Source organism: Epinephelus lanceolatus, chromosome 22 (genome assembly GCF_041903045.1).
Source record: "Epinephelus lanceolatus isolate andai-2023 chromosome 22, ASM4190304v1, whole genome shotgun sequence".
Classification (NCBI taxonomy): Eukaryota; Metazoa; Chordata; class Actinopteri; order Perciformes; family Serranidae; genus Epinephelus; species Epinephelus lanceolatus.
In genome coordinates, this window is record NC_135755.1 from 115,422 (window position 1) to 141,999 (window position 26,578).

Consider the following 26,578-nt stretch of genomic DNA (forward strand, 5'->3'; position numbering starts at 1 on the left):
TCCACCTCCTCAGGTTCAGCTCAGGGGCAGTCCACCTCCTCAGGCTCAGCCCAGGTGCAGTCCACCTCCTCAGGCTCAGCCCAGGTGCAGTCCACCTCCTCAGGCTCAGCCCAGGGGCAGTCCACCTCCTCAGGTTCAGCCAAGGCTAATGAATCAGGTGAGGGAAAAACTCCATATATAACTCACCATATATATTTAATTTCTAGTCAAATTATCTCATTAAGATATACTAATATAAGATATAATTATATGACAAGGGACATGTTTTTCATTTTGGGTCCATCTCCATCCTCTGCTCTGTGCCTACTGTCCCCTCTGTGTCTGCTGCAACCTCAGCTCTACCTGGTAAGTTAACAACACAACAGCCTTTGTAATTGCTCAGTGTACTGCAGAACATTCTGAGATGAATAATTTTTAATATAAGACATAATCATATAAAAAAGGGACATGTTTTTAGACAAATGCATATTATGTTTTTATTATCCACTGTGCCCACTGTCCCCTCTGTGTTGCAGTTTATTTAAAACAAAAATAATAAAGCAGATTGTGTTTACAGTAAATGACTGGCTTATTTTGTAACTTTTAGTTGGCCTAGATGACATTTGGTATCCCACTTAGTACTATATCACTTTGAATACTAAGTGTAAACCCCAGGCTGCTCTTGTAGCTGAATTTGCTACCATTTCAGATTAAAACCCATAGATGGGTAAAACATGCCAGGCTGCTCTTTAAGGTTTTATGTATTGACTCTCTGTGTGGCCAGTAGGGGGAGTTGCTGACTTTGCCAAATATTAATTGAAAGATTTTTCAGCAAGTTTGCAAATCTGTTGTCTGCTTCCATGGCCTTAATCACTGTGGATTACAATCTAACTACAACAAAAAGTTCTCACATCTAGTTTTACAAGTGATGACAGAGTAGAACATGAAATAAATTACAGTAGGTGTGTGAATGATCAATAATCAGTATTATTGGCAGTAAGAGAGGGCCCCAAAATTAGATTTTGCTTAGGGCCCCATGTAGGTTTGGCCCGGCCCTGACTGGGACATGTAACAGTAAAATCACTGGACGGAGTTACACAGCTGCAGATCAATGTAAATACAAAGTAGCTTGTGAGTTCCTGGCGTGTGTGCTGCGTTGCCTGGCAACAGACTGGGGGAACTGTTTTTTTTGTTTTTCGCAGAGCTACATAACATGCCTAAATAATTTATTTCATCACCTTTTGTTAACATTTCCTTACTCAGCATTGCTGTTTAAGCTGTTGTTGAACTGTTGTATAAAAGCAATATCACACTCGAGGTCGTGATGTTGGACTGTATATCGTCACGGCTGTGATTGTCTTCTATGACCGAATCATAGCCGTGATGATATACAGTACAACGTCACAACCTCGAGTGTGATATTGCTTAAATACAAGGCAATTTTAGGTTTGCTTTCGTCTTACCTATGTGTCCTTACCATGCCAAGGAGTACTGGACAGTACTCCTTATGCTCCCATGACCTTTACCTACTTTCAGTCTCAAACGTCCGTACTGAGCTTGGGAAAAAGGCATTTGCTTATTCTGCCCCCACTGCATGGAACAATCTGCAAAATATCTTACAACTGGACTGCCTAGTTTCTCTAAATGAGTTTAAATCTAAACTTAAGGACTTAGAGGCGGCTTCAAGCTGTCAGTGCTCTTAATTCTGTGCAATGAACTAGTTTTTAAAATTGTTACTAATTTACTCTTTTTACTGTATGTACTTTTATGATGTTGTCCTTTTTATGTTGCCTGTAACTGTGTTTATTTCATGCTGCTGCCTGTCTTGGCCAGGTCTCCCTTGAAAAAGAGGTTTTTAATCTCAATGGGACCTCCTGGTTAAATTAAAAAAAAAAAAAAAGATTATTGTCACCTTAACCCATATGTATACTATAATATATTAACATATACCTACAACCGTAATATATAGCCGTAATTGTAACTATAATATTATTACTTTCATTAATGTTTTTGTAAGCTACTGTCATTACTGTCTGTCCTGCATCTCTCTCTCTCTCTCTGTCTCTCTCTCTCTCTCTGTCTCTCTGTCTCTCTCTCTCTGTCTCATTGTGTCATACGGATTACTGTTAATTTATCATGCTGATCTGTTCTGTACGACATCTATTGCACGTCTGTCCGTCCTGGAAGAGGGATCCCTCCTCAGTTGCTCTTCCTGAGGTTTCTACCGTTTTTTCCCCGTTAAAGGGTTTTTTGGGGAGTTTTTCCTGATCAGCTGTGAGGGTCATAAGGACAGAGGGATGTCGTATGCTGTAAAGCCCTGTGAGGCAAATTGTGATTTGTGATATTGGGCTTTATAAATAAAATTGATTGATTTCTTGATGAATTGCTAACAGCAGCTGTTCTTCACTGAGTTAGCTGTTAACTGCTAACTGCTGCTGTTCTTCTTTGAGTTAGCTGCTAACTGCTAACAGCTGCTGTTCTTCTTTGAGTTAGCTGCTTACTGCTAACAGCTGCGGTTCTTCTTTGAGTTAGCTGCTAACTGCTAACAGCTGCTGTTCTTCTCTGAGTTAGCTACTAACTGCTGCTGTTCTTCTTTGAGTTAGCTGCTAACTGCTAATAGCTGCCGTTCTTCTTTGAGTTAGCTGCTGACTGCTAACAGCTGCTGTTCTTCTTTGAGTGGCTGCTAACTGCTAGCAGCTGCTGTTCTTCTTCTTTGAGTTAGCTGCTAACTGCTAACAGCTGCTGTTCTTCTTCTTTGAGTTAGCTGCTGACTGCCAACTGCTGCTGTTCTTCTTTGAGTTAGCTTACTGCTAACAGCTGATATTCTTCTTCTTTGAGTTAGCAGCTAACTGCTAACAGCTGCTGTTCTTCTTTGAGTTAGCTGCTAACTGTTAACAGCTGCTGTTCTTCTTCTTTGAGTTAGCTGCTGACTGCCAACTGCTGCTGTTCATCTTTGAGTTAGCTTACTGCTAACAGCTGATATTCTTCTTCTTTGAGTTAGCAGCTAACTGCTAACAGCTGCTGTTCTTCTTCTTTGAGTTAGCTGCTAACTGCCAACTGCTGCTGTTCTTCTTCTTTGAGTTAGCAGCTGACTGCTAACAGCTTCTGTTCTTCTTTGAGTTAGCTGCTGACTGCTAACAGCTGCTGTTCTTCTTCTTTGAGTTAGCTGCTGACTTCTAACTGCTGCTGTTCTTCTTCTTTGAGTTAGCTTACTGCTAACAGCTGATGTTCTTCTTCGAGTTAGCTGCTAACTGCTGCTGTTCCTCTTTGGGTTAGCTGCTAACTGCTAACAGCTGCTGTTCTTCTTTGAGTGAGCTGCTAACTGCTAACAGCAACTGTTTACATCACCCACAGTGGGTCGCACACAGAACACTTTGTCAATACCTCACACCTGTCCTGTCCATGTTCGTCCTGCTGTCTGTCCCTTTGTCTCGGTGCTGTTACTACCCTTTGATTAAAGGTGAGACAACTCTGTCCCTCAATCTGTGTCGGACCTTTTACACAGAACGGCGACACAGAACAGTGAAGTGTTGGACTGACCTTGGAGACAGAGACAGACGGTGTGGATGGTGGACTCTGACGTCATCAGCAGATATTCTGATGTCAGCGTGCAACAGATCTGGGTTGAGCGTCGGTGGGCGGAGCTTCTGTAAATGTCTCCTGAGACTGTTGACACCTGTTCGTCACACAGGAAGGTGAAATATGGAGAGAGGAAAGCTGTGACTGAAAGCTGTGTCACAGCCCCACCTGGTGGACGTCAGAGGAAGTGCACACAAGCCAAACACAGCACACCTGTCAGGCTTTTATTTTGAAATCCAGTGATAATCCATGATGACACTGACAGTCACAGATAAGTGTGTGTGATGTCACACAGCACGCTCCGCCCCCCCAGGTGACCTGTTGTAAAGTTCAGTTTAAATACAAATCTGGGCATGGAGGCTGTATGAGCCCTCTGATTGGCCGACCCTGCAGTATGTGGGCATCAGCTTTGTAGCGTCTTCCAACCATTGTCTTTTATATTTAATTTCATATAAGTTTTTCCTGGAGATGATGGAGAATCAGACAGGATCAATAGTTATCACAGAACAATACTCAACATAAAGAAAAACATCAGCCGTCATCACTGTTCAATAGCCTACATCAGTCAATCAATCAATCAATCAATCAATCACATGAAAAAAAAACACATCACATCTGCTCAGATCCACATATTCAGTCACTATGGTAACCGGCACAGTCATGTGTGGGCAGGGCTTAGCCTGACCTCTGACCTGAGCAGAAACAAACACAAACCTTCACATTAAAAACGGGAGTCATGGCCCTTTAACCCGTTTGAGTGGGGCCCCGTCCCCTGGTAGCTGTCAGCCACCGAAACAGGAGAGGCGGGGCTTCCACTGATGCTACCCACGCTAACTAATCTACCCACAATTCATTGTTCCAGTGCAACAGCTCAGCTAACTAATAACTAACTATGGGTTAGAGTGCAACAGCTCAGCTAACAGGCTAACACGCTAACATCTAGCCTAGCATGGTTCATTAGACACAGTGCACCTGATCAAGCTAATGGCTAATGAGCAGCTGATTGGTTCAGATTGTCGTTTGATCCCTGATAAAACTTGATATGTTATTCAGTAAAAATCAGTTCAGAGCTCAAAACTTTGATATTAAAAAATATTCAGATCTCTGGAGCTAACGTCGGAATGCCGTCTGTCAGCAGCTGTGGGCGGGGCCTCTTATTAGAATTATCAGCTGGCTGCAGTCTGCAGAGGAAATATCAGCAACATGAGTTTTATTACTCCGAGCGGAGAGATGATAAAGTGTAACTAACAGCTGCTGTTCTTCTTCTCTGAGTTAGCTGCTAACTGCTAACAGCTGCTGTTCTTCTACTGTGAGTTCACTGCAAACTGCTAACAGCTGCTGTTCTTCCTGTTCTTCTTCTTTGTGTTAGCTGCTAACTGCTAACAGCTGTTGTTCTTCACTGAGTTAGCCCCTAACTGCTAACAGAGGCTGTTCTTCTTTTTTGAGTTAGCTGCTAACTGCTAACAGCTTTTGTTATTTTTCTTTGAGTTAGTCACTAACTGCTAAAAGCTGCTGTTCTTCTTCTCTGATTTAGCTGCTAACTGCTAACAGCTGCTGTTCTTCTAATCTGAATTAGCTGCTAACTGCTAAAAGCTAACCGCAAACAATGCCTGAGAATTTCACAACATCACATAAAAAAATTTACAGGTAACACTTGTAAAATTTCAAATATCATGCAGGAATTTAACAACGAAAACTGACAGAAATGTCACAAGAAAAAATCTAAAGATTTCATGAACAAATCTGAAAGTCAAAATATTTTTAGGATACAAAAGTTGTAATATCTTAAAATAAAGTTTTAATATTTTTAATAATAAAATTTGAAAAATCAAATTTCAATATTTCCATAAGAAAAGTCATTACATTTGAAGAAAGCCTGAATTTTTAAAGAGCAATAAAGTTCATAACATTTCAGAGAGAAACTTTGACAACAGGCTAATGTGACGTCATCATGTTGGTTTTAACGTATCGTTTAATGATGGAACATGACCCTGATAAAAACTCGCTGTGTTCACACGCGTGCTTTTACACTCCAACAGAAACCTGATTGGTTAGTTTGGTCTTGTCTCAGCACCATGACTCCACCCACAGCTGCTCAGCTCTGCCTTCCTATTGGTCCGAACTCCTGATTGTCATAATCAAAGCATTGATTGGTGATTGGAGGTTTTATTGCTCTCACAGTGACCTCAGTGTTCACTTTGCTGGTTTCAATAAAGCTGGCTTCATTCAAATTAGGTGCGTCTTAATAAAGTTTGATTCAAATCAAAGCTACGCTAATAAAGTTTTTTTTTCTGTGTTCAAAGCAGCTAACAGAGCTAACAGGCTGACTGTAGCACCGACTGGAAGACGTTTACGACATCATTATCATCGTCATCATCATCATCATCATGTTTTCCCAGCATGCCTTTGGCATCCTCAGCCACCTCTCTGACCTGTGACCCTGAGATTCATGTTGCTATGACAACCATCCAACCGACATGATGTTGTGATACTTAAACTACAACAATCAAACACCTTCATCTGCCCCATCATCCTCATCCTCACAGTAGTGCAGTAAAGACACAGTGTCTGTGTGTGTGTGTGTGTGTGTGTGTTACAGTTTATATACAGTTTGGGTGTCTACATATATCAGAGTCTGTTGGATGTGTCTGATGGTGTGTGTGTGTGTTATATAAATATATGCGTTATATATAAATAAGTGTATATATATCAGTGTTCGCTGGACATGTGTCTGATGGTGTGTGTTATATAAATATGTGTGTTATGTATAAATGAGTGTATACACATATGTATATATATGTGTGTGTATATATACATATATATATATATGTGTGTGTGTATATATATATATATATATATATATATATATATCAGTGTTCGTTGGGCATGTGTCTGATGGTGTGGAAGATCCAGTCCATCTTGGTGCTCCAGCCTCCATGATGAGCGTCGTTCATCTGTTTGGTGAAATACTCCAACGCCTCCTGCTGGCTTTTCTCTGAGAGACAGAGACAGGTGGACAAACAGACAGACAGACAGACAGACAGACAGACAGAGACAGAAGAAGATGAGACATTATCTTTGAGAGTCAGAGGATTTCTGCTGAAGTCGTCAAATGTGGAGGTGAAGCTTTGTGTGGACGTTTGTGCCAAATTTGAGAAAACTCCCTCAAGATGTTCGTGAGATAATGTGATAACAAGAATCTGATAGATGGGGTCACAGTGACCTTTGACCTCTGACCATCAAAATCTTATCAGTTTATCTTACGACTGTGTAATTCAACTGGACGTTTGAGCCAAATTTGAGGAAAATTACGTGTTTTTGAGACATCGTGTTCACATTGGTCTCATTCTCGTGAAAATGATATCTTAAGACAGTATGACAGAGTTCTTCAAATCTGGCACAAACGTCCACATGCACTCAACAGTGAACTGATTCCATTTTGATGGTCAAAGATCATTGTGTAGCACACAGCCTGAAAAACAGCAGGCTGCACTTTCTTTCTGTGCAGAGGAGGATTTGGTGAGTGGCTGTGACAGCAGAGGAGTGGGTGTGATGGTAAATGTGGGGTGTGGTTAAAACAGAGCAACAGATAACGATTGCTGACTGCAGACACCTGTGACGTGTGAAAAGAAGACAACAGGTTCGTTCGAGATGAGCCAGTCCTGCGCAGATTCGATCACTGGCGATCGGCGCACAATGCATGCCGGTTAGTTTTGTGTCTGACTTCATCCCGACTTTCTCTGACGTATTACAAAAGTGGACAGCGCAAGAGCGAGGTGGCCGCAGTTTTTAGAGCCAGGTGCTGCAGTTGCTCTCCACCGACTGCACCGCCTGGCTCTCACCTGATCTAACAGCTGATTGGTTCAGATGTCGACTCAACAAGATGACGTTTTAGATAAACTACTCATTTTTGTTGACTTCTAGAGATTAAGATTGTATTTGTCTGATCTGAAGGTTTACTCTGTGAACAGAAAACATGTTATGTGACTGATGGTGAAAACAAACTGATATATGGGTCTGATCACTTTTTTAATGAACTGACATCATTCCAGACAGGATGTAAGTGTGTCTGTGACTTCCTGCACGGACTGAAGGCTGCTGGAAACTGTCGGGAAACTGTCCGACTTCACTGCAGCTTTTTGTCACCGCCCCCCGCTGCGGCCGCCTGCTCTCGTCTACTTTCCAGGCGAGGCGCAGTTCATCTCGAACGAGCCTAACGCCAGTGTGGAGTAGAGTGGCATGAGCAGAGGAGTTTTTGAGACACAAACAGCATTTTCGGCACACAAGTCATCTCTTTTTGACTGATCATTACAAGCTCCTTGAGGTGAGTTCTCCCTTCTTAGAGGATCTTGGAGAATGACAGTGTGACCATGAAGGATTGTTGATTGTGATTGTTGTTATAGTGACCATCATCAACCCTCTGTGTTCTTCTCCCATACGAGTGTAAAAGCACTCGTTTGTTACGTTTAATGCTTTTAAACTTTTAATCTATGTAAAGGAACTTTACATGTGTAATAACAGACTTACTTTCTGTCCAGGGCGACGTTCAGCAGTTACGAGCCGTCACGTGTTTTTAGAATCCATCGAGGAGAGAAGTAATCCATCAGGGAAACACTTCAGAAACATTATAAAGTGATAGCTGTATGTTTTATCCACTTATTTCTTGAATACCTAAATAATTATTTACTGTTTTGGAAGCGGCGTTTGTTAGACGGTGGCAGCTGTGTTGATTCTCTCGTCCAATCACAAATTGTGTTATTAGATGGTGAAACGCGTGTAAACAGCTGAACCAATGACCGTTGCGAATAGCGGAGGCGATCCTCAGAGAGTAAATAATGACCAAGATAGTTATCTGTAGTTTACCGAACTAACTAAAAAGATAAGTTTTTAGCTCAATTATTATTTTATATTAATTTTTGATGTGTTTATCTAAAACCCGCAATCCGACCCGCATGTTATTTTTTCCACCCAGATCCGAACCTGGGAAAAAAAAAATTTCTTTTAAAAACCCACCCGCAAATCAGCTGTTTTTGCGGGTACCCGTTGGGTACCCCCAGTGCAGGACTCTGATTCACAGTTGTTACCGGCCAGCTCTTCGCTTTAAGACGGTGGCCATGTGGGTGTGACGTAGTAGATGTTGTCGGAAGTAAAGCGGCGTATAGCGTGTACGGACGGGAATGCCCCGTGAAAACAGTACTGTTCATGCTACGGGGTGGTTGCAGTCTGTTTACAGTCTGTTTACAGTGTTTAGATAGGCTCCAGTTACAGCATAGTCTCTGTGAGAAGACCCTGCGTTATGTTGTGTTATGTTTTCCTGCTGTAGAGAAGAAATAAATGTGCTTCTGCACGGACGTCAGTTCTGCATCCTCGTTCTTCAAGCAGAGTTGGTCCGGACTCCTAGAGCTAGTTACAGCAACGAGCCAGGTTGTAAAGATAATCTAAAGATACCCCCCCCCCCAAAGAAAAAAAAAACGTTTTTAAGTTTTTCGTGTTCTAATTTTTCATAACCGTTTATGATCTCAAACACATGTAAACGTGCAGGAAGAGGCAGGTGAGGAGGATGAGGCAGGTGAGGAGGACGAGGCAGGTGAGGGTATGAGGTAGGTGAGGAAGAAGAAGCAGATGAGGAGGATGAGGCAGGTGGGGAGGATGAGGCAGGTGAGGGAATGAGGCAGGTGAGGAAGAAGGAGCAGGTGAGGAGGATGAGGCAGGTGAGGAGGACGAGGCAGGTGAGGGCATGAGGTAGGTGAGGAGGACGAGGCAGGTGAGGAGGATGAGGCAGGTGAGGAGGATGAGGCAGGTGAGGGAATGAGGCAGGTGAGGAAGAAGAAGCAGATGAGGAGGATGAGGCAGGTGAGGAGGATGAGGCAGGTGAGGGAATGAGGCAGGTGAGGAAGAAGGAGCAGGTGAGGAGGATGAGGCAGGTGAGGAGAAAGAAGCAGGTGAGGAAGATGAGGCAGATGAGGAAGGAGCAGGTGAGGAGGAAGAGACAGGTGAGGTATGAGGTAGGTGAAGAGGAAGAGGCAGGTGAGGAAGAAGAAGCAGGTGAGGAGGATGAAGCAGATGAGGAGGATGAGGCAGATGAGGAGGAAGAAGCAGGTGAGGAGGATGAAGCAGATGAGGAGGAAGAAGCAGGTGAGGAGGATGAAGCAGATGAGGAGGAAGAAATAGGTGAGGAGGATGAGGCAGGTGAGGAGGAAGGACAGGTGAGGGAATGAGGCAGGTGAGGAAGAAGAAGCAGATGAGGAGGATGAGGCAGGTGAGGAGGATGAGGCAGGTGAGGGAATGAGGCAGGTGAGGAAGAAGGAGCAGGTGAGGAGGATGAGGCAGGTGAGGAGAAAGAAGCAGGTGAGGAGGATGAGGCAGATGAGGAAGGAGCAGGTGAGGAGGATGAGGTAGGTGAGGTATGAGGTAGGTGAAGAGGAAGAGGCAGGTGAGGAAGAAGAAGCAGGTGAGGAGGATGAAGCAGATGAGGAGGAAGAAGCAGGTGAGGAGGATGAGGCAGATGAGGAGGAAGAAGCAGGTGAGGAGGATGAAGCAGGTGAGGAGGATGAAGCAGATGAGGAGGAAGAAATAGGTGAGGAGGATGAGGCAGGTGAGGAGGAAGGACAGGTGAGGAGGAAGAGGCAGGTGAGGAGGATGAGGCAGGTGAGGGAATGAGGCAGGTGAGGAAGAAGAAGCAGATGAGGAGGATGAGGCAGGTGAGGAGGATGAGGCAGGTGAGGGAATGAGGCAGGTGAGGAAGAAGGAGCAGGTGAGGAGGATGAGGCAGGTGAGGAGAAAGAAGCAGGTGAGGAGGATGAGGCAGATGAGGAGGGAGCAGGTGAGGAGGAAGAGACAGGTGAGGTATGAGGTAGGTGAAGAGGAAGAGGCAGGTGAGGAAGAAGAAGCAGGTGAGGAGGATGAAGCAGATGAGGAGGAAGAAGCAGGTGAGGAGGATGAGGCAGATGAGGAGGAAGAAGCAGGTGAGGAGGATGAAGCAGATGAGGAGGAAGAAGCAGGTGAGGAGGATGAAGCAGGTGAGGAGGATGAAGCAGATGAGGAGGAAGAAATAGGTGAGGAGGATGAGGCAGGTGAGGAGGAAGAGACAGGTGAGGAGGATGAGGCAGGTGAGGAGGAAGGACAGGTGAGGAGGATGAGGTAGGTGAGGGAATGAGGCAGGTGAGGAGGAAGAGACAGGTGAGGAGGATGAGGTAGGTGAGGGAATGAGGCAGGTGAGGAGGAAGAGGCAGGTGAGGAGGAAGAGACAGGTGAGGAGGAAGGACAGGTGAGGAGGAAGAGGCAGGTGAGGAGGAAGAGACAGGTGAGGAGGATGAGGTAGGTGAGGGAATGAGGCAGGTGAGGAGGAAGAGACAGGTGAGGAGGAAGGACAGGTGAGGAGGAAGAGGCAGGTGAGGAGGATGAGGCAGGTGAGGAGGAAGAAGCAGGTGAGGAGGAAGATCTGAAATGACATCAATAGTTGATATGAAAACAGATGAAGACATGAACTTAGTGTCTCACACACTTGGAGGACTCTGAAGACAAAGTCTGACGTGATGAGTTCTGTGTTTGGAGAAGCTCCGTCCCCCACTGACTCTGTGTCACGACAGGACGGGGTGGAGTTCATTAACAAGTAAGATGTTTTTTTTAAAGGTGTATTAACTGTTTTTGGTCCCTATCAGACACCGTATCAAGTTTCATTCTTCATTTATCAGGGCTGACACCAGGTCAGTAAACAATGTGACGTTTTTTGGTGGGCGGGGCTTAGCTGAGGCAAAACAGTTCTCCACAGACATTAGCTAGTGCTAGCTAACATTAACGGTTATCAAGTTTTAGACAATGGAGGAAGATGATGTGAGTGGTGCGTTCAGAAACACTCATTCTGAGTGTCTGAATGTACCGTTTGGTTATCCAGAGCGCCGCACTGTCAGGGTGTCAATCTCTGCCTCTGTCTCCACCTGCCTGTCTCTGTCTCCACCTGTCTCCGGCCATGTGTCTTACCCAGTGCCAGGGTCTTCCTCAGGTAGGCGATGTCATCAAAGCTCTGCAGTTCGGGCATGCCGCAGCCCAGCAGGAGGGAGAAGAGGTTGATGAAGAGGCTGGCGTGCTGCCGGATGGCCAGGTAGGCTTTATAACACATCTCCTGGAACCTGACACACAGATGGGTAAACAGACAGTGAGATGGGCACAGGTGGAGACAGGAGGACCAGCACTGAGACAGGTGAGGTGCAGGTGAGACCTCTCAAACTCTTTGGTCTTGGTGGACTCCTGGACTCCTTTACTGATTACGATGAGGAAGTCCTGAGTGAGAACGAACGGCACTCGCTCCCTCTTGTACCCAAACTTCTTCTTCTTGTGGTCCAGGAAGTGGCCGAAGTCGATGTGGAACAGCTGGAGGAGGAAGAGGAGGAGGAAGAGTTAGGGGGTTTGGAGTTTGGACACTTCCAGGATGTGTGGACGACCGCCAGCTCACCTGTCCGTTCTCCTTCACCATGATGTTGGAGTTGTGTCTATCTCCGATTCCCAGGATGAATGTTGCCACACAATAACCTGCACACGACCTGGTGAAGAGGTCGATGGCCCGGTCGTACCTGAGACACACACAGGAAGTCAGGTGAGATCAGTGGTTAAACTGCTTCCTGTGGGGGCGGCGAGGACAGACATGTAGGGATGGAAAATAAAAGAGCCGTCACAGCCACGGTGTTTCCATTCAGACGGTATGGAGTTTATTTGCTAACATTTCTATCGTCACTTTATTCTGTTCTGTCTTCACGTTCTGGATTTTTACCTTTACCTTTATCGTTGTTTATCATTTATCGTTATTTATCACTGTTTATCATTTATTGTTGTTTATCACACCCATCAGTGTTCATTTCATTGAAGAAAACTCTGATTAAAAAAAATACGTCAACAGCGTTTACTTCCAGAACGAAGACGAGACGATGACGAGCTGAAAACAGATCTTGATGATAAAAACTGATGACGTGTGTGTTAGTCAGCTGAGGACTGTTGGACATCTAAAATAAGACAGGAGGAGGATTGGACGGACGGAGAAATGTTTCTAAGAGTGCAGAGTAGAATCAAAGATCCCCGTCTGATGCCACCTGTCCCCTGGACACCTGAAAGTTCAGACAGCTGTCGTCGACTGAAACTGTGAATCTAACGAGCATTTTCATGTGAAGACAGAATCTGAAACAGCTGCCAACATCAACACTGGTTCTGACACACCAAAACAAATCTGTTGTAGGTTCAGTCCTCCTGGTGATAAACCTGATTCTGTCTCTGACTGACAGCACTACCTCAACAAACTTTGTACACCTGCACCAAATTCATACGTCATACATGTTTAGATGTTCCCCACACGAAGACTTTTAAAAACTCGATCACTGAATCCATACGTCCAGTTTGTCTTATTGTAATCAGATCTGTTCATAGACTGATAAAATGACACAACACGTTTACCGCAATATGTCAGATAATCATATTGATTTACTCAGTCTCACTGAAACCTGGCTGTGTCAAGATGAATATGTTAGTCTAAATGAATCCACTCCTCCCAGTCATAATAATACCCACATTCCTCGAGGCAGCGGCCGAGGAGGGGGAGTTGCAGCCATTTTTAGCTCTAGTCTGTTAATCAGCCCTAAACCTAAACTAGAATATAATTCATTTGAAAGCCTCGTTCTTAGTGTTTTACATCCGACCTGGAAAACCTCGCAGCCACTTTTATTTGTTATAGTGTACCGTGCTCCTGGCCCGTATTCTGAATTTGTATCTGAATTCTCAGAGTTTTTATCCAGTTTAGTTCTTAAATCAGATAAAGTTATTATTGTAGGCGATTTTAACATTCATGTCGATGTTGATAATGACTCCCTGGCTACTGCGTTTATCTCATTATTAGACTCCATTGACTTCAGTCAGGGTGTACATGAACCCATTCACTGTTTTCACCATACCCTCGATCTAGTTCTGACGTATGGAATTGAAATTGATAACCTAACAGTCTTTCCACAGAATCCCTCGCTATCGGATCATTATCTGATTACTTTTGATTTCTTTTTACTCGATTACACGCCACTCAGCAACAGTTACTATACTAGATGTTTATCAGATAGTGCTGTCACAAAATTTAAGGAAAAGATTACTCCGTCGTTAAATTCAATACCAAGTCCCTCAGTAACAGAGGTTTCCCGTACTGACTTTGATCGTTTTGTCGATAGCGCCGTAGGCTCGCTGCGAACAACACTTGACTCTGTAGCTCCTCTTAAAAAGAAGTTAACAAAGCAAAGAAAGTTCGCTCCTTGGTATAACTCTCAAACCCGTAAGTTAAAACAAATATCACGAAAATTTGAAAGGAATTGGCGATTAACCAAACTGGAAGAATCTCGTTTAATCTGGACAGACAGTCTCAAAACTTATAAGAGCGGCCTCCGCAATGCCAGAGCAAACTATTACTCAGCATTAATAGAAGACAATAAGAACAACCCCAGGTTTCTTTTCAGCACTGTAGCCAGGCTGACTGAGAGTCAAAGCTCTATTGAGCCTTGTATTCCTTTAGCCCTTAGCAGTAATGATTTTATGAGCTTTTTTAATGACAAAATTCTAACTATTAGAGGCAAAATTCATGACCTCCTGTCCTCAGATAGTACCTATCTAACCTCAAACACAGCTGTAAGACCTAATATATATTTAGATTGCTTCTCCCCAATTTCTCTTCAAGAATTGACCGCAGTGATTTCTTCATCTAAATCATCAACGTGTCTCTTAGACCCCATCCCAACTAGGCTACTTAAGGAGGTCTTTCCTTTAGTTAACACTCATATATTAGATATGATCAATATATCCTTATTAACAGGCTATGTACCACAGTCTTTTAAGGTAGCTGTAATTAAACCTCTACTAAAAAAAGCCCACCCTGGATCCAGAGGTGTTAGCCAACTATAGACCAATATCTAATCTTCCTTTTATGTCAAAGATCCTTCAGAAAGTAGTCGCAGACCAGCTGTGTGATTTTCTCCATGATAATAATTTATTTGAGGAATTTCAGTCAGGATTTAGAGTGCATCATAGCACTGAGACAGCACTAGTTAAAATTACAAATGACCTTCTGATTGCTTCAGACAAAGGACTCGTCTCTGTACTTGTTTTATTAGATCTTAGTGCGGCGTTTGACACAATTGACCATCAAATTCTACTGCAGATACTGGTAATGGTAAATGGACCTGCATTTGTATAGCGCCTTTCTAGTCATCTAGTGACCACTCAAAGCGCTTTTTACACTACGAGTCACGTTCACCCATTCACACACACACATTCATACACTGGTGGCCGAGGCTACCATACAAGGTGTCACCTGCTACTCAGTTTTCACACACTCACACACCGATGGAACAGCTATCGGGAGCAATTTGGAGTTCAGTATCTTGCTCAAGGATGCTCCGACATGCAGCCTGGAGGAGCCCAGGATAGAACCGCTGATCTTTTGATTGGTGGACGACCCGCTCTACCTCTGAGCCACAGCCGCCCCACACTGGAACACTTAATTGGCCTAAAAGGTTCTGCACTAAGCTGGTTTAAATCTTATTTATCTGATCGTTTTCAGTTTGTTGACGTTCATAATGAATCATCCTTACGTACCAAAGTTTGTTTTGGAGTTCCGCAAGGTTCTGTGCTCGGACCAATCCTATTTACTCTATATATGCTTCCTTTAGGTAACATCATTAGAAATCACTCTGTAAATTTCCATTGTTATGTGGATGATACACAGTTGTATTTATCTATGAAGCCAGAAGAAAGTAATCAATTAACTAAACTCCATAACTGCCTTAAAGACATAAAAACCTGGATGAGCACCAATTTCCTGATGTTAAATTCAGACAAAACTGAAGTTATTGTTCTTGGCCCCAAACAACTCAGAGGCTCTTTATCTGATGACATAGTTTCTCTAGATGGCATTGCTCTGGCCTCTAGCACTACCGTAAGAAACCTCGGAGAAACATTTGATCAAGATTTGTCTTTTAATTCTCATTTAAAACAAACCTCACGGACTGCATTTTTTCATCTGCGTAATATTGCGAACATTAGGCCTATCCTGACCCGAAAAGATGCAGAAAAATTGGTCCATGCTTTTGTTACCTCAAGGCTGGATTACTGTAACTCTCTATTATCAGGTAGCTCTAGTAAGTCCTTAAAAACTCTCCAGCTAATTCAGAATGCAGCAGCACGTGTACTAACAGGAACTAAGAAACAAGATCATATTTCTCCTGTTTTAGCTTCTCTGCACTGGCTCCCTGTAAAATCCAGAATTGAATTTAAAATCCCACTGTTAACTTATAAAGCTCTAAATGGTCAAGCTCCGTCATATCTTAGAGAGCTCATAGTGCCATATTATTCCACCAGAACACTGCGCTCCGAGAACGCAGGGTTACTCGTGGTCCCTAAAGTCTCCAAAAGTAGATCAGGAGCCAGAGCCTTCAGCTATCAGGCTCCTCTCCTGTGGAATCATCTTCCTGTTACGGTCCGGGAGGCAGACACCGTCTCCACATTTAAGACTAGACATAAGACTTTCCTCTTTGATAAAGCTTATAGTTAGGGCTGGGTCAGGCTTGCCCTGTACCAGCCCCTAGTTAGGCTGACTTAGGCCTAGTCTGCTGGAGGACCCCCCTATAATACACCGGGCACCTTCTCTCCTTCTCTCCTTCTCTCTCTCTCTCTCTCTCTCTCTCTCTCTCTCTCCCTCTCTCTCTCTCTCGTGTCCTATTACTGCATGTCACTAACTCGGCTTCTTCTCCGGAGCCTTTGTGCTCCACTGTCTCTCAGATTAACTCATATCACAGCGGTGCCTGGACAGTGTGACGTGTGTGGTTGTGCTGCTGCCGTGGTCCTGCCACGATGCCTCCTGCTGCTGCTGCCATCATTAGTCATTAGTCATACTTCTACTGTTATTATACACATATGATTATTGTCACACATGTATACTGCCAGATATTAATATATACTTTCAACATATTGTACCACAGTAGCCAGAACTATAATCATAATATTAATACTTTCATTAATGTTGTTGTAAGCTACTGTCATTACCGTCTGTCCCGCATCTCTCTCTGTCTCTCTCTCTCTCTCTCTCTGTCTCTCTCTCTGTCTCTCTTTCTGTCTCATTGTGTCATACAGATTACTGTTAATTTATTATGCTGATCTGTTCTGTACGACATCTATTGCACGTCTGTCCGTCCTGGAAGAGGGATCCCTCCTCAGTTGCTCTTCCTGAGGTTTCTACCGTTTTTTTTCCCCATTAAAGGGTTTTTTGGGGAGTTTTTCCTGATCAGCTGTGAGGGTCATAAGGACAGAGGGATGTCGTATGCTGTAAAGCCCTGTGAGGCAAATTGTGATTTGTGATATTGGGCTTTATATATAAAATTGAATTGAATTGAATTGATTTCAGTGGACAAACAGACAGACACTTGGACAGACAATTGAACAGTTGTATTGTTTGACTCTCACCCCTCTCTGCGGTTCTTGTCTTTAGTCCAGTGGTGCAGGGTGTTGAAGTTGACAGGTATTCAGACATTTGGACAGACAGTTGGACTGACAGACAGTTGAACAGACAGACAGTTGGACAGTGGGACACTGACCCCTCTCCGCGGTTCTTGTCTTTGATCCAGTGGTGCAGGGTGTTGGAGTTGAACTGCAGCGCCCCCTTCAGGCCTCCTTTACACTGAATCTGCATGATGGTGAAACTGTTCTTCACCACCTCGATCAGACCCACACAGTCCCCGATGGACAGGCAGCCATAAGGCAGCATGCTGACACACACACACACACACACACAGAGGTTAGACAGCTGCATGATGATGTCACAGAGGTCACTGATGATGTCACAGGTTCTCACCGCAGGTCCAGGCCCTGGTTCTGCCAGATGTTCTCCATAATTTTGATGATCTGCAGTGTCAACATGTCCTGACGCAGGTCTGCGACACACACATACACAGGTCACACACTATATTACCCACAATCCCCAAGCACAGCGCTCATGTTAACATAGTTAGCAATGTGCATCGAAACCAGTGTAGTTGTTAGCACTGAGCTAGCTACCATCTCCATTCTTAAAGATGATCTCGTTGTTGATGAAGAGCAGCTCGGACATGATGTCGGGATTCTCCCAGTTCAACCACAGGGGGCGCTTTGCCGACGACATGATGCGACACTCCTCCAGCCTGAACACACACACACTCTAATTTAGTATAGTTGTTTGGTCAGTCAGTCGGTCGGTCAGACGGTTGGTCAGTCGGTTGATCAGTCGGTAGGATGGTCAGTTGTTCGGTCGGTCGTTGGTCAGTCGATCAGTCAGTTGATCAGTCGGTCACTTGGTTGGTCAGTCGGTTGATCAGTCGGTCGGTTGGCTGGTCGATCAATTGGTTGGTCGGTCTATCTGCTGATCAATCGGTCGGTTGGTTGATCAGTCCGTCGGTTGGTCTGTCGATCAGTCGGTCACTTGATCGGTCAGTCAGTTTATCAGTTGGCTTGTGGTCGGTCGATCAATCTGTCGCTCGGTCGGTCGGTCGGTCGATCAGTCAGTAGGTTGGTCAGTTGGTCGATCGGTCGTTGGTCAGTCGATCAGTCAGCTGATCAGTCGGTCACTTGGTCGGTCGGTTGGTCTGTTGATCAGTCGGTTGGTCGATCAATCGGTCGGTTGGTTGATCAGTCCGTCGGTTGGTCGATCAGTCTGTCGGTTGGTCAGTCGGTTGGACAGTCAGTCGGTTTATCAGTCGGTCGGTTGGTCGGTCGATCAATCGGTCGCTCGGTCTGTCTGTTGATCAGTCGGTAGGTTGGTCAGTCAGTCAATCAGTTGGTCAGTCGGTTGGTCAGTCGGTTGATCAGTTGGTAGGTTGGTCAGTTGGTTGATCGGTCGTTGGTCAGTCTATCAGTCAGTTGATCAGTCGGTCACTCGGTCGGTCAGTCGGTTTATCAGTCAATCAATCGGTCGGTCGGTCTGTCCGTTGATCAGTCGGTCAGTTGAACAATCAGTCGGTTGATCAGTCCGTCGGTTCGTCTGTCGATCAATTGCTCCGTCAGTCAGTGGGTTGAAATGGTACCTGAGGTTTCCCAGCTGATGAACAGGGTTCAGCGGAGAGACAAATCCTTGAAGAGCCTCCATGTAATCAGGACGAGACATGTGTTCAACCAGGAACTTCATCTGAGTCTGACAACCAATCACAGTACAGACACATCAGATTAACCAATCACAGCACAGACACATCCGATCAACCAATCACAGACATAGTTTAAATGTTTCTTACTTTCTGTGTTTCATCCTTCTTCTCTTGTTTCAGTGTGTCGGTCAGATTCACCAGTTTGTCCATGGCCTCCACCTGCAGACACACACACACACACACACACACACACACACACACACACACACACAGGTTTGTTATTGGTGTTTCAGGTCTCACCTGTCTGTTCAGGTGTTTCGGTCTCACCTGTCTGTCCAGGTGTTTCAGGTCTCACCTGTGTGTTCAGGTGTTTCAGGTCTCACCTGTCTGTTCAGGTGTTTCAGGTCTCACCTGTGTGTTCAGGTGTTTCAGGTATTGCCTGTGTGTTCAGGTGTTTCAGGTCTCACCTGTCTGTTCAGGTGTTTCAGGTCTCACCTGTCTGTTCAGGTGTTTCAGGTACATGCCACAGGCTCTGCAGAAAGCCTCCAGCAGCAGGCCGAAGCGGCGGGACACGGTCTTGTTGTGCATCTCTGACCTGAGAACAGACTTCCTGTTAGTGTGAACACGTCACAGACTAATTAATGACTCATTAACATCAACACAAACTCTGTGCGCCGGCTACTCCTCACTTGAGATGCCAGAAGAAGAAGTGTCCTATCCTCTGATTGGTCAGAGCCTTCTTGATCAGGAAACGTGCCAGTGGATTGTCCAGGTACATCTCATACTTCAACACCTGAAAACACATCATGTGATTCTTCATTAAACTTTATCAGCACAGCATGATGTAACAGTGATCAGTGAGGACAGGTGGTGAGGACAGCTGGTGAGAACACATGGTGAGAACATGTGGTGAGGACACGTGGTGAGGACATTTAGATTCAGATTCAGATTCAGACAACTTTATTTATCCCGCAAGGGGCAATTCATATGTAGCTTTCCCAGTGTACCTTCATACATACATCAGACAACAACGTCAATAAAACATATTAAGAGCATGGGACAGAGAAGAAGCTACGGTAAAAGCAAAAATACAAAAGAAATAAATTAAACAATAAATAGGACAACCTAAAAATTTCCTGTAAGAGTCATTTAAAACGGGTGCGGTCTGTGTTCAGCAGCTTAATAGCAGAAGGAACATGTGGTGAGGACAGGTGGTGAGGACAGGTGGTGAGGACGGGTGGTGAGCACACATGGTGAAGACAGGTGGTGAGAACAGGTAGTGAGCACACATGGTGAGGACAGGTGGTGAGGACAGGTGGTGAGAACGGGTAGTGAGCACACATAGTGAGGACAGGTGGTGAGAACAGGTGGTGAGCACACATGGTGAAGATAGGTGGTGAGCACACATGGTGAAGACAGGTGGTGAGGACACATGGTGAAGACAGGTGGTGAGCACACATGGTGAGGACAGGTGGTGAGCACACATGGTGAGGACAGGTGGTGAGCACACATGGTGAGGACAGGTGGTGAGCACACATGGTGAGGACAGGTGGTGAGGACAGGTAGTGAGAACAGGTGGTGAGCACACATGGTGAGGACAGGTGGTGAGCACACATGGTGAAGACAGGTGGTGAGCACACATGGTGAAGACAGGTGGTGAGAACAGGTGGTGAGGACACATGGTGAGGACAGGTGGTGAGGACACATGGTGAGGACAGGTGGTGAGGACAGGTGGTGAGAACAGGTCATGAGAACAAGTGGTGAGAACAGGTGGTTAGGACACATGGTGAGGACAGGTGGTGAGGACAGGTGGTGAGAACAGGTGGTGAGGACACATGGTGAGGACAGGTGGTGAGGACAGGTGGTGAGAACAGGTGGTGAGGACAGGTGGTGAGAACAGGTGGTGAGAACAGGTGGTGAGGACAGGTGGTGAGGACAGGTTGTGGGAACAGGTGGTGAGAACAGGTGGTGAGAACAGGTGGTGGGAACAGGTGGTGAGGACAGGTGGTGGGAACAGGTGGTGAGGACAGGTGGTGAGGACACATGGTGAGGACAGGTGGTGAGGACAGGTGGTGAGAACAGGTCATGAGAACAAGTGGTGAGAACAGGTGGTTAGGACACATGGTGAGGACAGGTGGTGAGGACAGGTGGTGAGAACAGGTGGTGAGGACACATGGTGAGGACAGGTGGTGAGGACAGGTGGTGAGAACAGGTGGTGAGGACAGGTGGTGAGAACAGGTGGTGAGAACAGGTGGTGAGGACAGGTGGTGAGGACAGGTTGTGGGAACAGGTGGTGAGAACAGGTGGTGAGAACAGGTGGTGGGAACAGGTGGTGAGGACAGGTGGTGGGAACAGGTGGTGAGGACAGGTGGTGAGGACACATGGTGAGGACAGGTGGTGAGGACAGGTGGTGAGAACAGGTCATGAGAACAAGTGGTGAGAACAGGTGGTTAGGACACATGGTGAGGACAGGTGGTGAGGACAGGTGGTGAGAACAGGTGGTGAGGACACATGGTGAGGACAGGTGGTGAGGACAGGTGGTGAGAACAGGTGGTGAGGACAGGTGGTGAGAACAGGTGGTGAGAACAGGTGGTGAGGACAGGTGGTGAGGACAGGTTGTGGGAACAGGTGGTGAGAACAGGTGGTGGGAACAGGTGGTGAGAACAGGTGGTGAGAACAGGTGGTGAGAACAGGTGGTGAGCACAGGTGGTGAAGACAGGTGGTAAGGACAGGCAGTGAGGACACATGGTGAGGACGTGGTGAGAATTGACCAATCAACAGTTAATATTTAAAATAATCAATGATAATATGTTCTAGTTACTGTGTTCATCACATGATTGTTACATGACAGGTGGTGAGCACACATGGTGAAGACAGGTGATGAGAACAGGTGGTGAGCACACATGGTGAGGACAGGTGGTGAGCACACATGGTGAGGACAGGTGGTGAGGACAGGTAGTGAGAACAGGTGGTGAGCACACATGGTGAGGACAGGTGGTGAGCACACATGGTGAAGACAGGTGGTGAGCACACATGGTGAAGACAGGTGGTGAGAACAGGTGGTGAGGACACATGGTGAGGACACATGGTGAGGACAGGTGGTGAGGACAGGTGGTGAGAACAGGTCATGAAAACAGGTGGTGAGAACAGGTGGTTAGGACGGGTGGTGAGCACACATGGTGAGGACAGGTGGTGGGAACAGGTGGTGAGAACAGGTGGTGAGGACACATGGTGAGAACAGGTGGTGAGGACACATGGTGAGAACAGGTAGTGAGCACACATGGTGAAGACAGGTGGTGAGAACAGGTAGTGAGCACACATGGTGAGGACAGGTGGTGAGGACAGGTGGTGAGAACAGGTAGTGAGCACACATGGTGAGGACAGGTGGTGAGAACAGGTGGTGAGCACACATGGTGAAGATAGGTGGTGAGCACACATGGTGAAGACAGGTGGTGAGGACACATGGTGAAGACAGGTGGTGAGCACACATGGTGAGGACAGGTGGTGAGCACACATGGTGAGGACAGGTGGTGAGCACACATGGTGAGGACAGGTGGTGAGCACACATGGTGAAGACAGGTGATGAGAACAGGTGGTGAGCACACATGGTGAGGACAGGTAGTGAGGACAGGTAGTGAGAACAGGTGGTGAGCACACATGGTGAGGACAGGTGGTGAGCACACATGGTGAAGACAGGTGGTGAGCACACATGGTGAAGACAGGTGGTGAGCACACATGGTGAAGACAGGTGGTGAGAACAGGTGGTGAGGACACATGGTGAGGACAGGTGGTGAGGACACATGGTGAGGACAGATGGTGAGGACAGGTGGTGAGAACAGGTCATGAGAACAAGTGGTGAGAACAGGTGGTGAGGACACATGGTGAGGACAGGTGGTGAGGACAGGTGGTGAGAACAGGTGGTGAGGACACATGGTGAGGACAGGTGGTGAGGACAGCTGGTGAGAACAGGTGGTGAGGACAGGTGGTGAGAACAGGTGGTGAGAACAGGTGGTGAGGACAGGTGGTGAGGACAGGTTGTGGGAACAGGTGGTGAGAACAGGTGGTGAGAACAGGTGGTGGGAACAGGTGGTGAGAACAGGTGGTGGGAACAGGTGGTGAGGACAGGTGGTGAGAACAGGTGGTGAGAACAGGTGGTGAGGACAGGTGGTGAGCACAGGTGGTGAGGACAGGTGGTGAGAACAGGTAGTGAGAACAGGTGGTGAGCACAGGTGGTGAAGACAGGTGGTAAGGACAGGCAGTGAGGACACATGGTGAGGACGTGGTGAGAATTGACCAATCAACAGTTAATATTTAAAATAATCAATGATAATATGTTCTAGTTACTGTGTTCATCACATGATTGTTACATGACAGGTGGTGAGCACACATGGTGAAGACAAGTGATGAGAACAGGTGGTGAGCACACATGGTGAGGACAGGTGGTGAGCACACATGGTGAGGACAGGTGGTGAGGACAGGTAGTGAGAACAGGTGGTGAGCACACATGGTGAGGACAGGTGGTGAGCACACATGGTGAAGACAGGTGGTGAGCACACATGGTGAAGACAGGTGGTGAGAACAGGTGGTGAGGACACATGGTGAGGACACATGGTGAGGACAGGTAGTGAGAACAGGTGGTGAGAACAGGTCATGAGAACAGGTGGTGAGAACAGGTGGTTAGGACGGGTGGTGAGCACACATGGTGAGGACAAGTGGTGAGAACAGGTAGTGAGCACACATGGTGAGGACAGGTGGTGAGGACAGGTGGTGAGAACAGGTAGTGAGCACACATGGTGAGGACAGGTGGTGAGCACACATGGTGAAGATAGGTGGTGAGCACACATGGTGAAGATAGGTGGTGAGCACACATGGTGAGGACAGGTGGTGAGGACAGGTGGTGAGAACAGGTAGTGAGCACACATGGTGAGGACGGGTGGTGAGCACACATGGTGAGGACAGGTGGTGAGAACAGGTAGTGAGCACACATGGTGAGGACAGGTGGTGAGGACAGGTGGTGAGAACAGGTAGTGAGCACACATGGTGAGAACAGGTGGTGAGCACACATGGTGAAGATAGGTGGTGAGCACACATGGTGAAGATAGGTGGTGAGCACACATGGTGAAGACAGGTAGTGAGCACACATGGTGAGGACAGGTGGTGAGCACACATGGTGAGGACAGGTGGTGAGCACACATGGTGAGGACAGGTGGTGAGCACACATGGTGAGGACAGGTGGTGAGCACACATGGTGAGGACAGGTGGTGAGCACACATGGTGAGGACAGGTGGTGAGCACACATGGTGAGGACAGGTGGTGAGCACACATGGTGAAGACAGGTGATGAGAACAGGTGGTGAGCACACATGGTGAGGACAGGTGGTGAGGACAGGTGGTGAGAACAGGTGGTGAGGACAGGTGGTGAGAACAGGTGGTGAGGACAGGTGGTGAGGACAGGTTGTGGGAACAGGTGGTGAGAACAGGTCATGAGAACAGGTCATGAGAACAGGTGGTGAGAACAGGTGGTGAGAACAGGTGGTGAGGACAGGTGGTGAGGACACATGGTGAGGACAGGTGGTGAGAACAGGTGGTGAGGACACATGGTGAGGACAGGTGGTGAGGACAGGTGGTGAGAACAGGTGGTGAGAACAGGTGGTGAGGACAGGTGGTGAGAACAGGTGGTGAGGACAGGTGGTGAGGACAGGTTGTGGGAACAGGTGGTGAGAACAGGTCATGAGAACAGGTCATGAGAACAGGTGGTGAGAACAGGTGGTGAGGACAGGTGGTGAGGACAGGTTGTGGGAACAGGTGGTGAGAACAGGTGGTGGGAACAGGTGGTGAGAACAGGTGGTGGGAACAGGTGGTGAGGACAGGTGGTGAGGACAGGTGGTGAGAACAGGTGGTGAGGACAGGTGGTGAGCACAGGTGGTGAAGACAGGTGGTAAGGACAGGCAGTGAGGACACATGGTGAGGACGTGGTGAGAATTGACCAATCAACAGTTAATATTTAAAATAATCAATGATAATATGTTCTAGTTACTGTGTTCATCACATGATTGTTACATGACAGGTGGTGAGCACACATGGTGAAGACAGGTGATGAGAACAGGTGGTGAGCACACATGATGAGGACAGGTGGTGAGGACAGGTAGTGAGAACAGGTGGTGAGCACACATGGTGAGGACAGGTGGTGAGCACACATGGTGAAGACAGGTGGTGAGCACACATGGTGAAGACAGGTGGTGAGAACAGGTAGTGAGCACACATGGTGAAGACAGGTGGTGAGCACACATGGTGAAGACAGGTGGTGAGAACAGGTAGTGAGGACACATGGTGAGGACAGGTGGTGAGGACAGTTGGTGAGAACAGGTCATGAGAACAGGTGGTGAGAACAGGTGGTTAGGACACATGGTGAGGACAGGTGGTGAGGACAGGTGGTGAGAACAGGTGGTGAGGACAGGTGGTGAGAACAGGTGGTGAGGACACATGGTGAGGACAGGTGGTGAGGACAGGTGGTGAGAACAGGTGGTGAGGACAGGTGGTGAGAACAGATGGTGAGGACAGGTGGTGAGCACAGGTGGTGAAGACAGGTGGTAAGGACAGGCAGTGAGGACACATGGTGAGGACGTGGTGAGAATTGACCAATCAACAGTTAATATTTAAAATAATCAATGATAATATGTTCTAGTTACTGTGTTCATCACATGATTGTTACATGACAGGTGGTGAGCACACATGGTGAAGACAGGTGATGAGAACAGGTGGTGAGCACACATGATGAGGACAGGTGGTGAGGACAGGTAGTGAGAACAGGTGGTGAGCACACATGGTGAGGACAGGTGGTGAGCACACATGGTGAAGACAGGTGGTGAGCACACATGGTGAAGACAGGTGGTGAGAACAGGTAGTGAGCACACATGGTGAAGACAGGTGGTGAGCACACATGGTGAAGACAGGTGGTGAGAACAGGTAGTGAGGACACATGGTGAGGACAGGTGGTGAGGACAGTTGGTGAGAACAGGTCATGAGAACAGGTGGTGAGAACAGGTGGTTAGGACACATGGTGAGGACAGGTGGTGAGGACAGGTGGTGAGAACAGGTGGTGAGGACAGGTGGTGAGAACAGGTGGTGAGGACACATGGTGAGGACAGGTGGTGAGGACAGGTGGTGAGAACAGGTGGTGAGGACAGGTGGTGAGAACAGGTGGTGAGGACAGGTGGTGAGGACAGGTGGTGAGAACAGGTGGTGAGGACAGGTGGTGAGGACAGGTGGTGAGAACAGGTGGTGAGGACAGGTGGTGAGAACAGGTGGTGAGGACAGGTGGTGAGAACAGGTGGTGAGAACAGGCGGTGAGGACAGGTGGTGAGGACAGGTTGTGGGAACAGGTGGTGAGAACAGGTCATGAGAACAGGTCATGAGAACAGGTGGTGAGAACAGGTGGTGAGAACAGGTGGTGGGAACAGGTGGTGGGAACAGGTGGTGAGAACAGGTGGTGGGAACAGGTGGTGAGAACAGGTGGTGAGAACAGGTGGTGAGAACAGGTGGTGAGCACAGGTGGTGAAGACAGGTGGTAAGGACAGGCAGTGAGGACACATGGTGAGGACGTGGTGAGAATTGACCAATCAACAGTTAATATTTAAAATAATCAATGATAATATGTTCTAGTTACTGTGTTCATCACATGATTGTTACATGACAGGTGGTGAGCACACATGGTGAAGACAGGTGATGAGAACAGGTGGTGAGCACACATGGTGAGGACAGGTGGTGAGGACAGGTAGTGAGAACAGGTGGTGAGCACACATGGTGAGGACAGGTGGTGAGGACACATGGTGAAGACAGGTGGTGAGCACACATGGTGAAGACAGGTGGTGAGAACAGGTGGTGAGGACACAT

General features: G+C 46.8%; 1 protein-coding gene across 4 annotated transcripts in view; it reads right to left on the minus strand.

Annotated features, from left to right (window-relative positions):
- Nucleotides 1–2,808: 2,808 nt before the first annotated feature.
- LOC117245761 (phosphatidylinositol 4,5-bisphosphate 3-kinase catalytic subunit alpha isoform-like) overlaps nt 2,809–26,578 on the minus strand; it is a 116,892-nt gene continuing 93,122 nt past the window's right edge. For 3 of the 4 annotated variants that reach the window (XM_078164044.1, XM_078164045.1, XM_078164046.1), the window contains 11 exons: nt 19,376–19,479; nt 19,182–19,281; nt 18,834–18,905; nt 18,630–18,736; nt 17,629–17,750; nt 17,426–17,504; nt 17,169–17,339; nt 12,011–12,128; nt 11,777–11,928; nt 11,539–11,687; nt 2,809–6,553 (listed from right to left, as the gene is read on the minus strand). In XM_078164044.1, coding sequence (XP_078020170.1) covers nt 6,429–6,553; nt 11,539–11,687; nt 11,777–11,928; nt 12,011–12,128; nt 17,169–17,339; nt 17,426–17,504; nt 17,629–17,750; nt 18,630–18,736; nt 18,834–18,905; nt 19,182–19,281; nt 19,376–19,479 — 1,299 coding nt within the window. In that variant the 3' untranslated portion in view covers nt 2,809–6,428. Of the gene's footprint in view, nt 6,554–11,538; nt 11,688–11,776; nt 11,929–12,010; nt 12,129–17,037; nt 17,340–17,425; nt 17,505–17,628; nt 17,751–18,629; nt 18,737–18,833; nt 18,906–19,181; nt 19,282–19,375; nt 19,480–26,578 lie in introns of all 4 variants that reach the window. The other variant, XR_013488503.1, reaches the window with a different exon arrangement.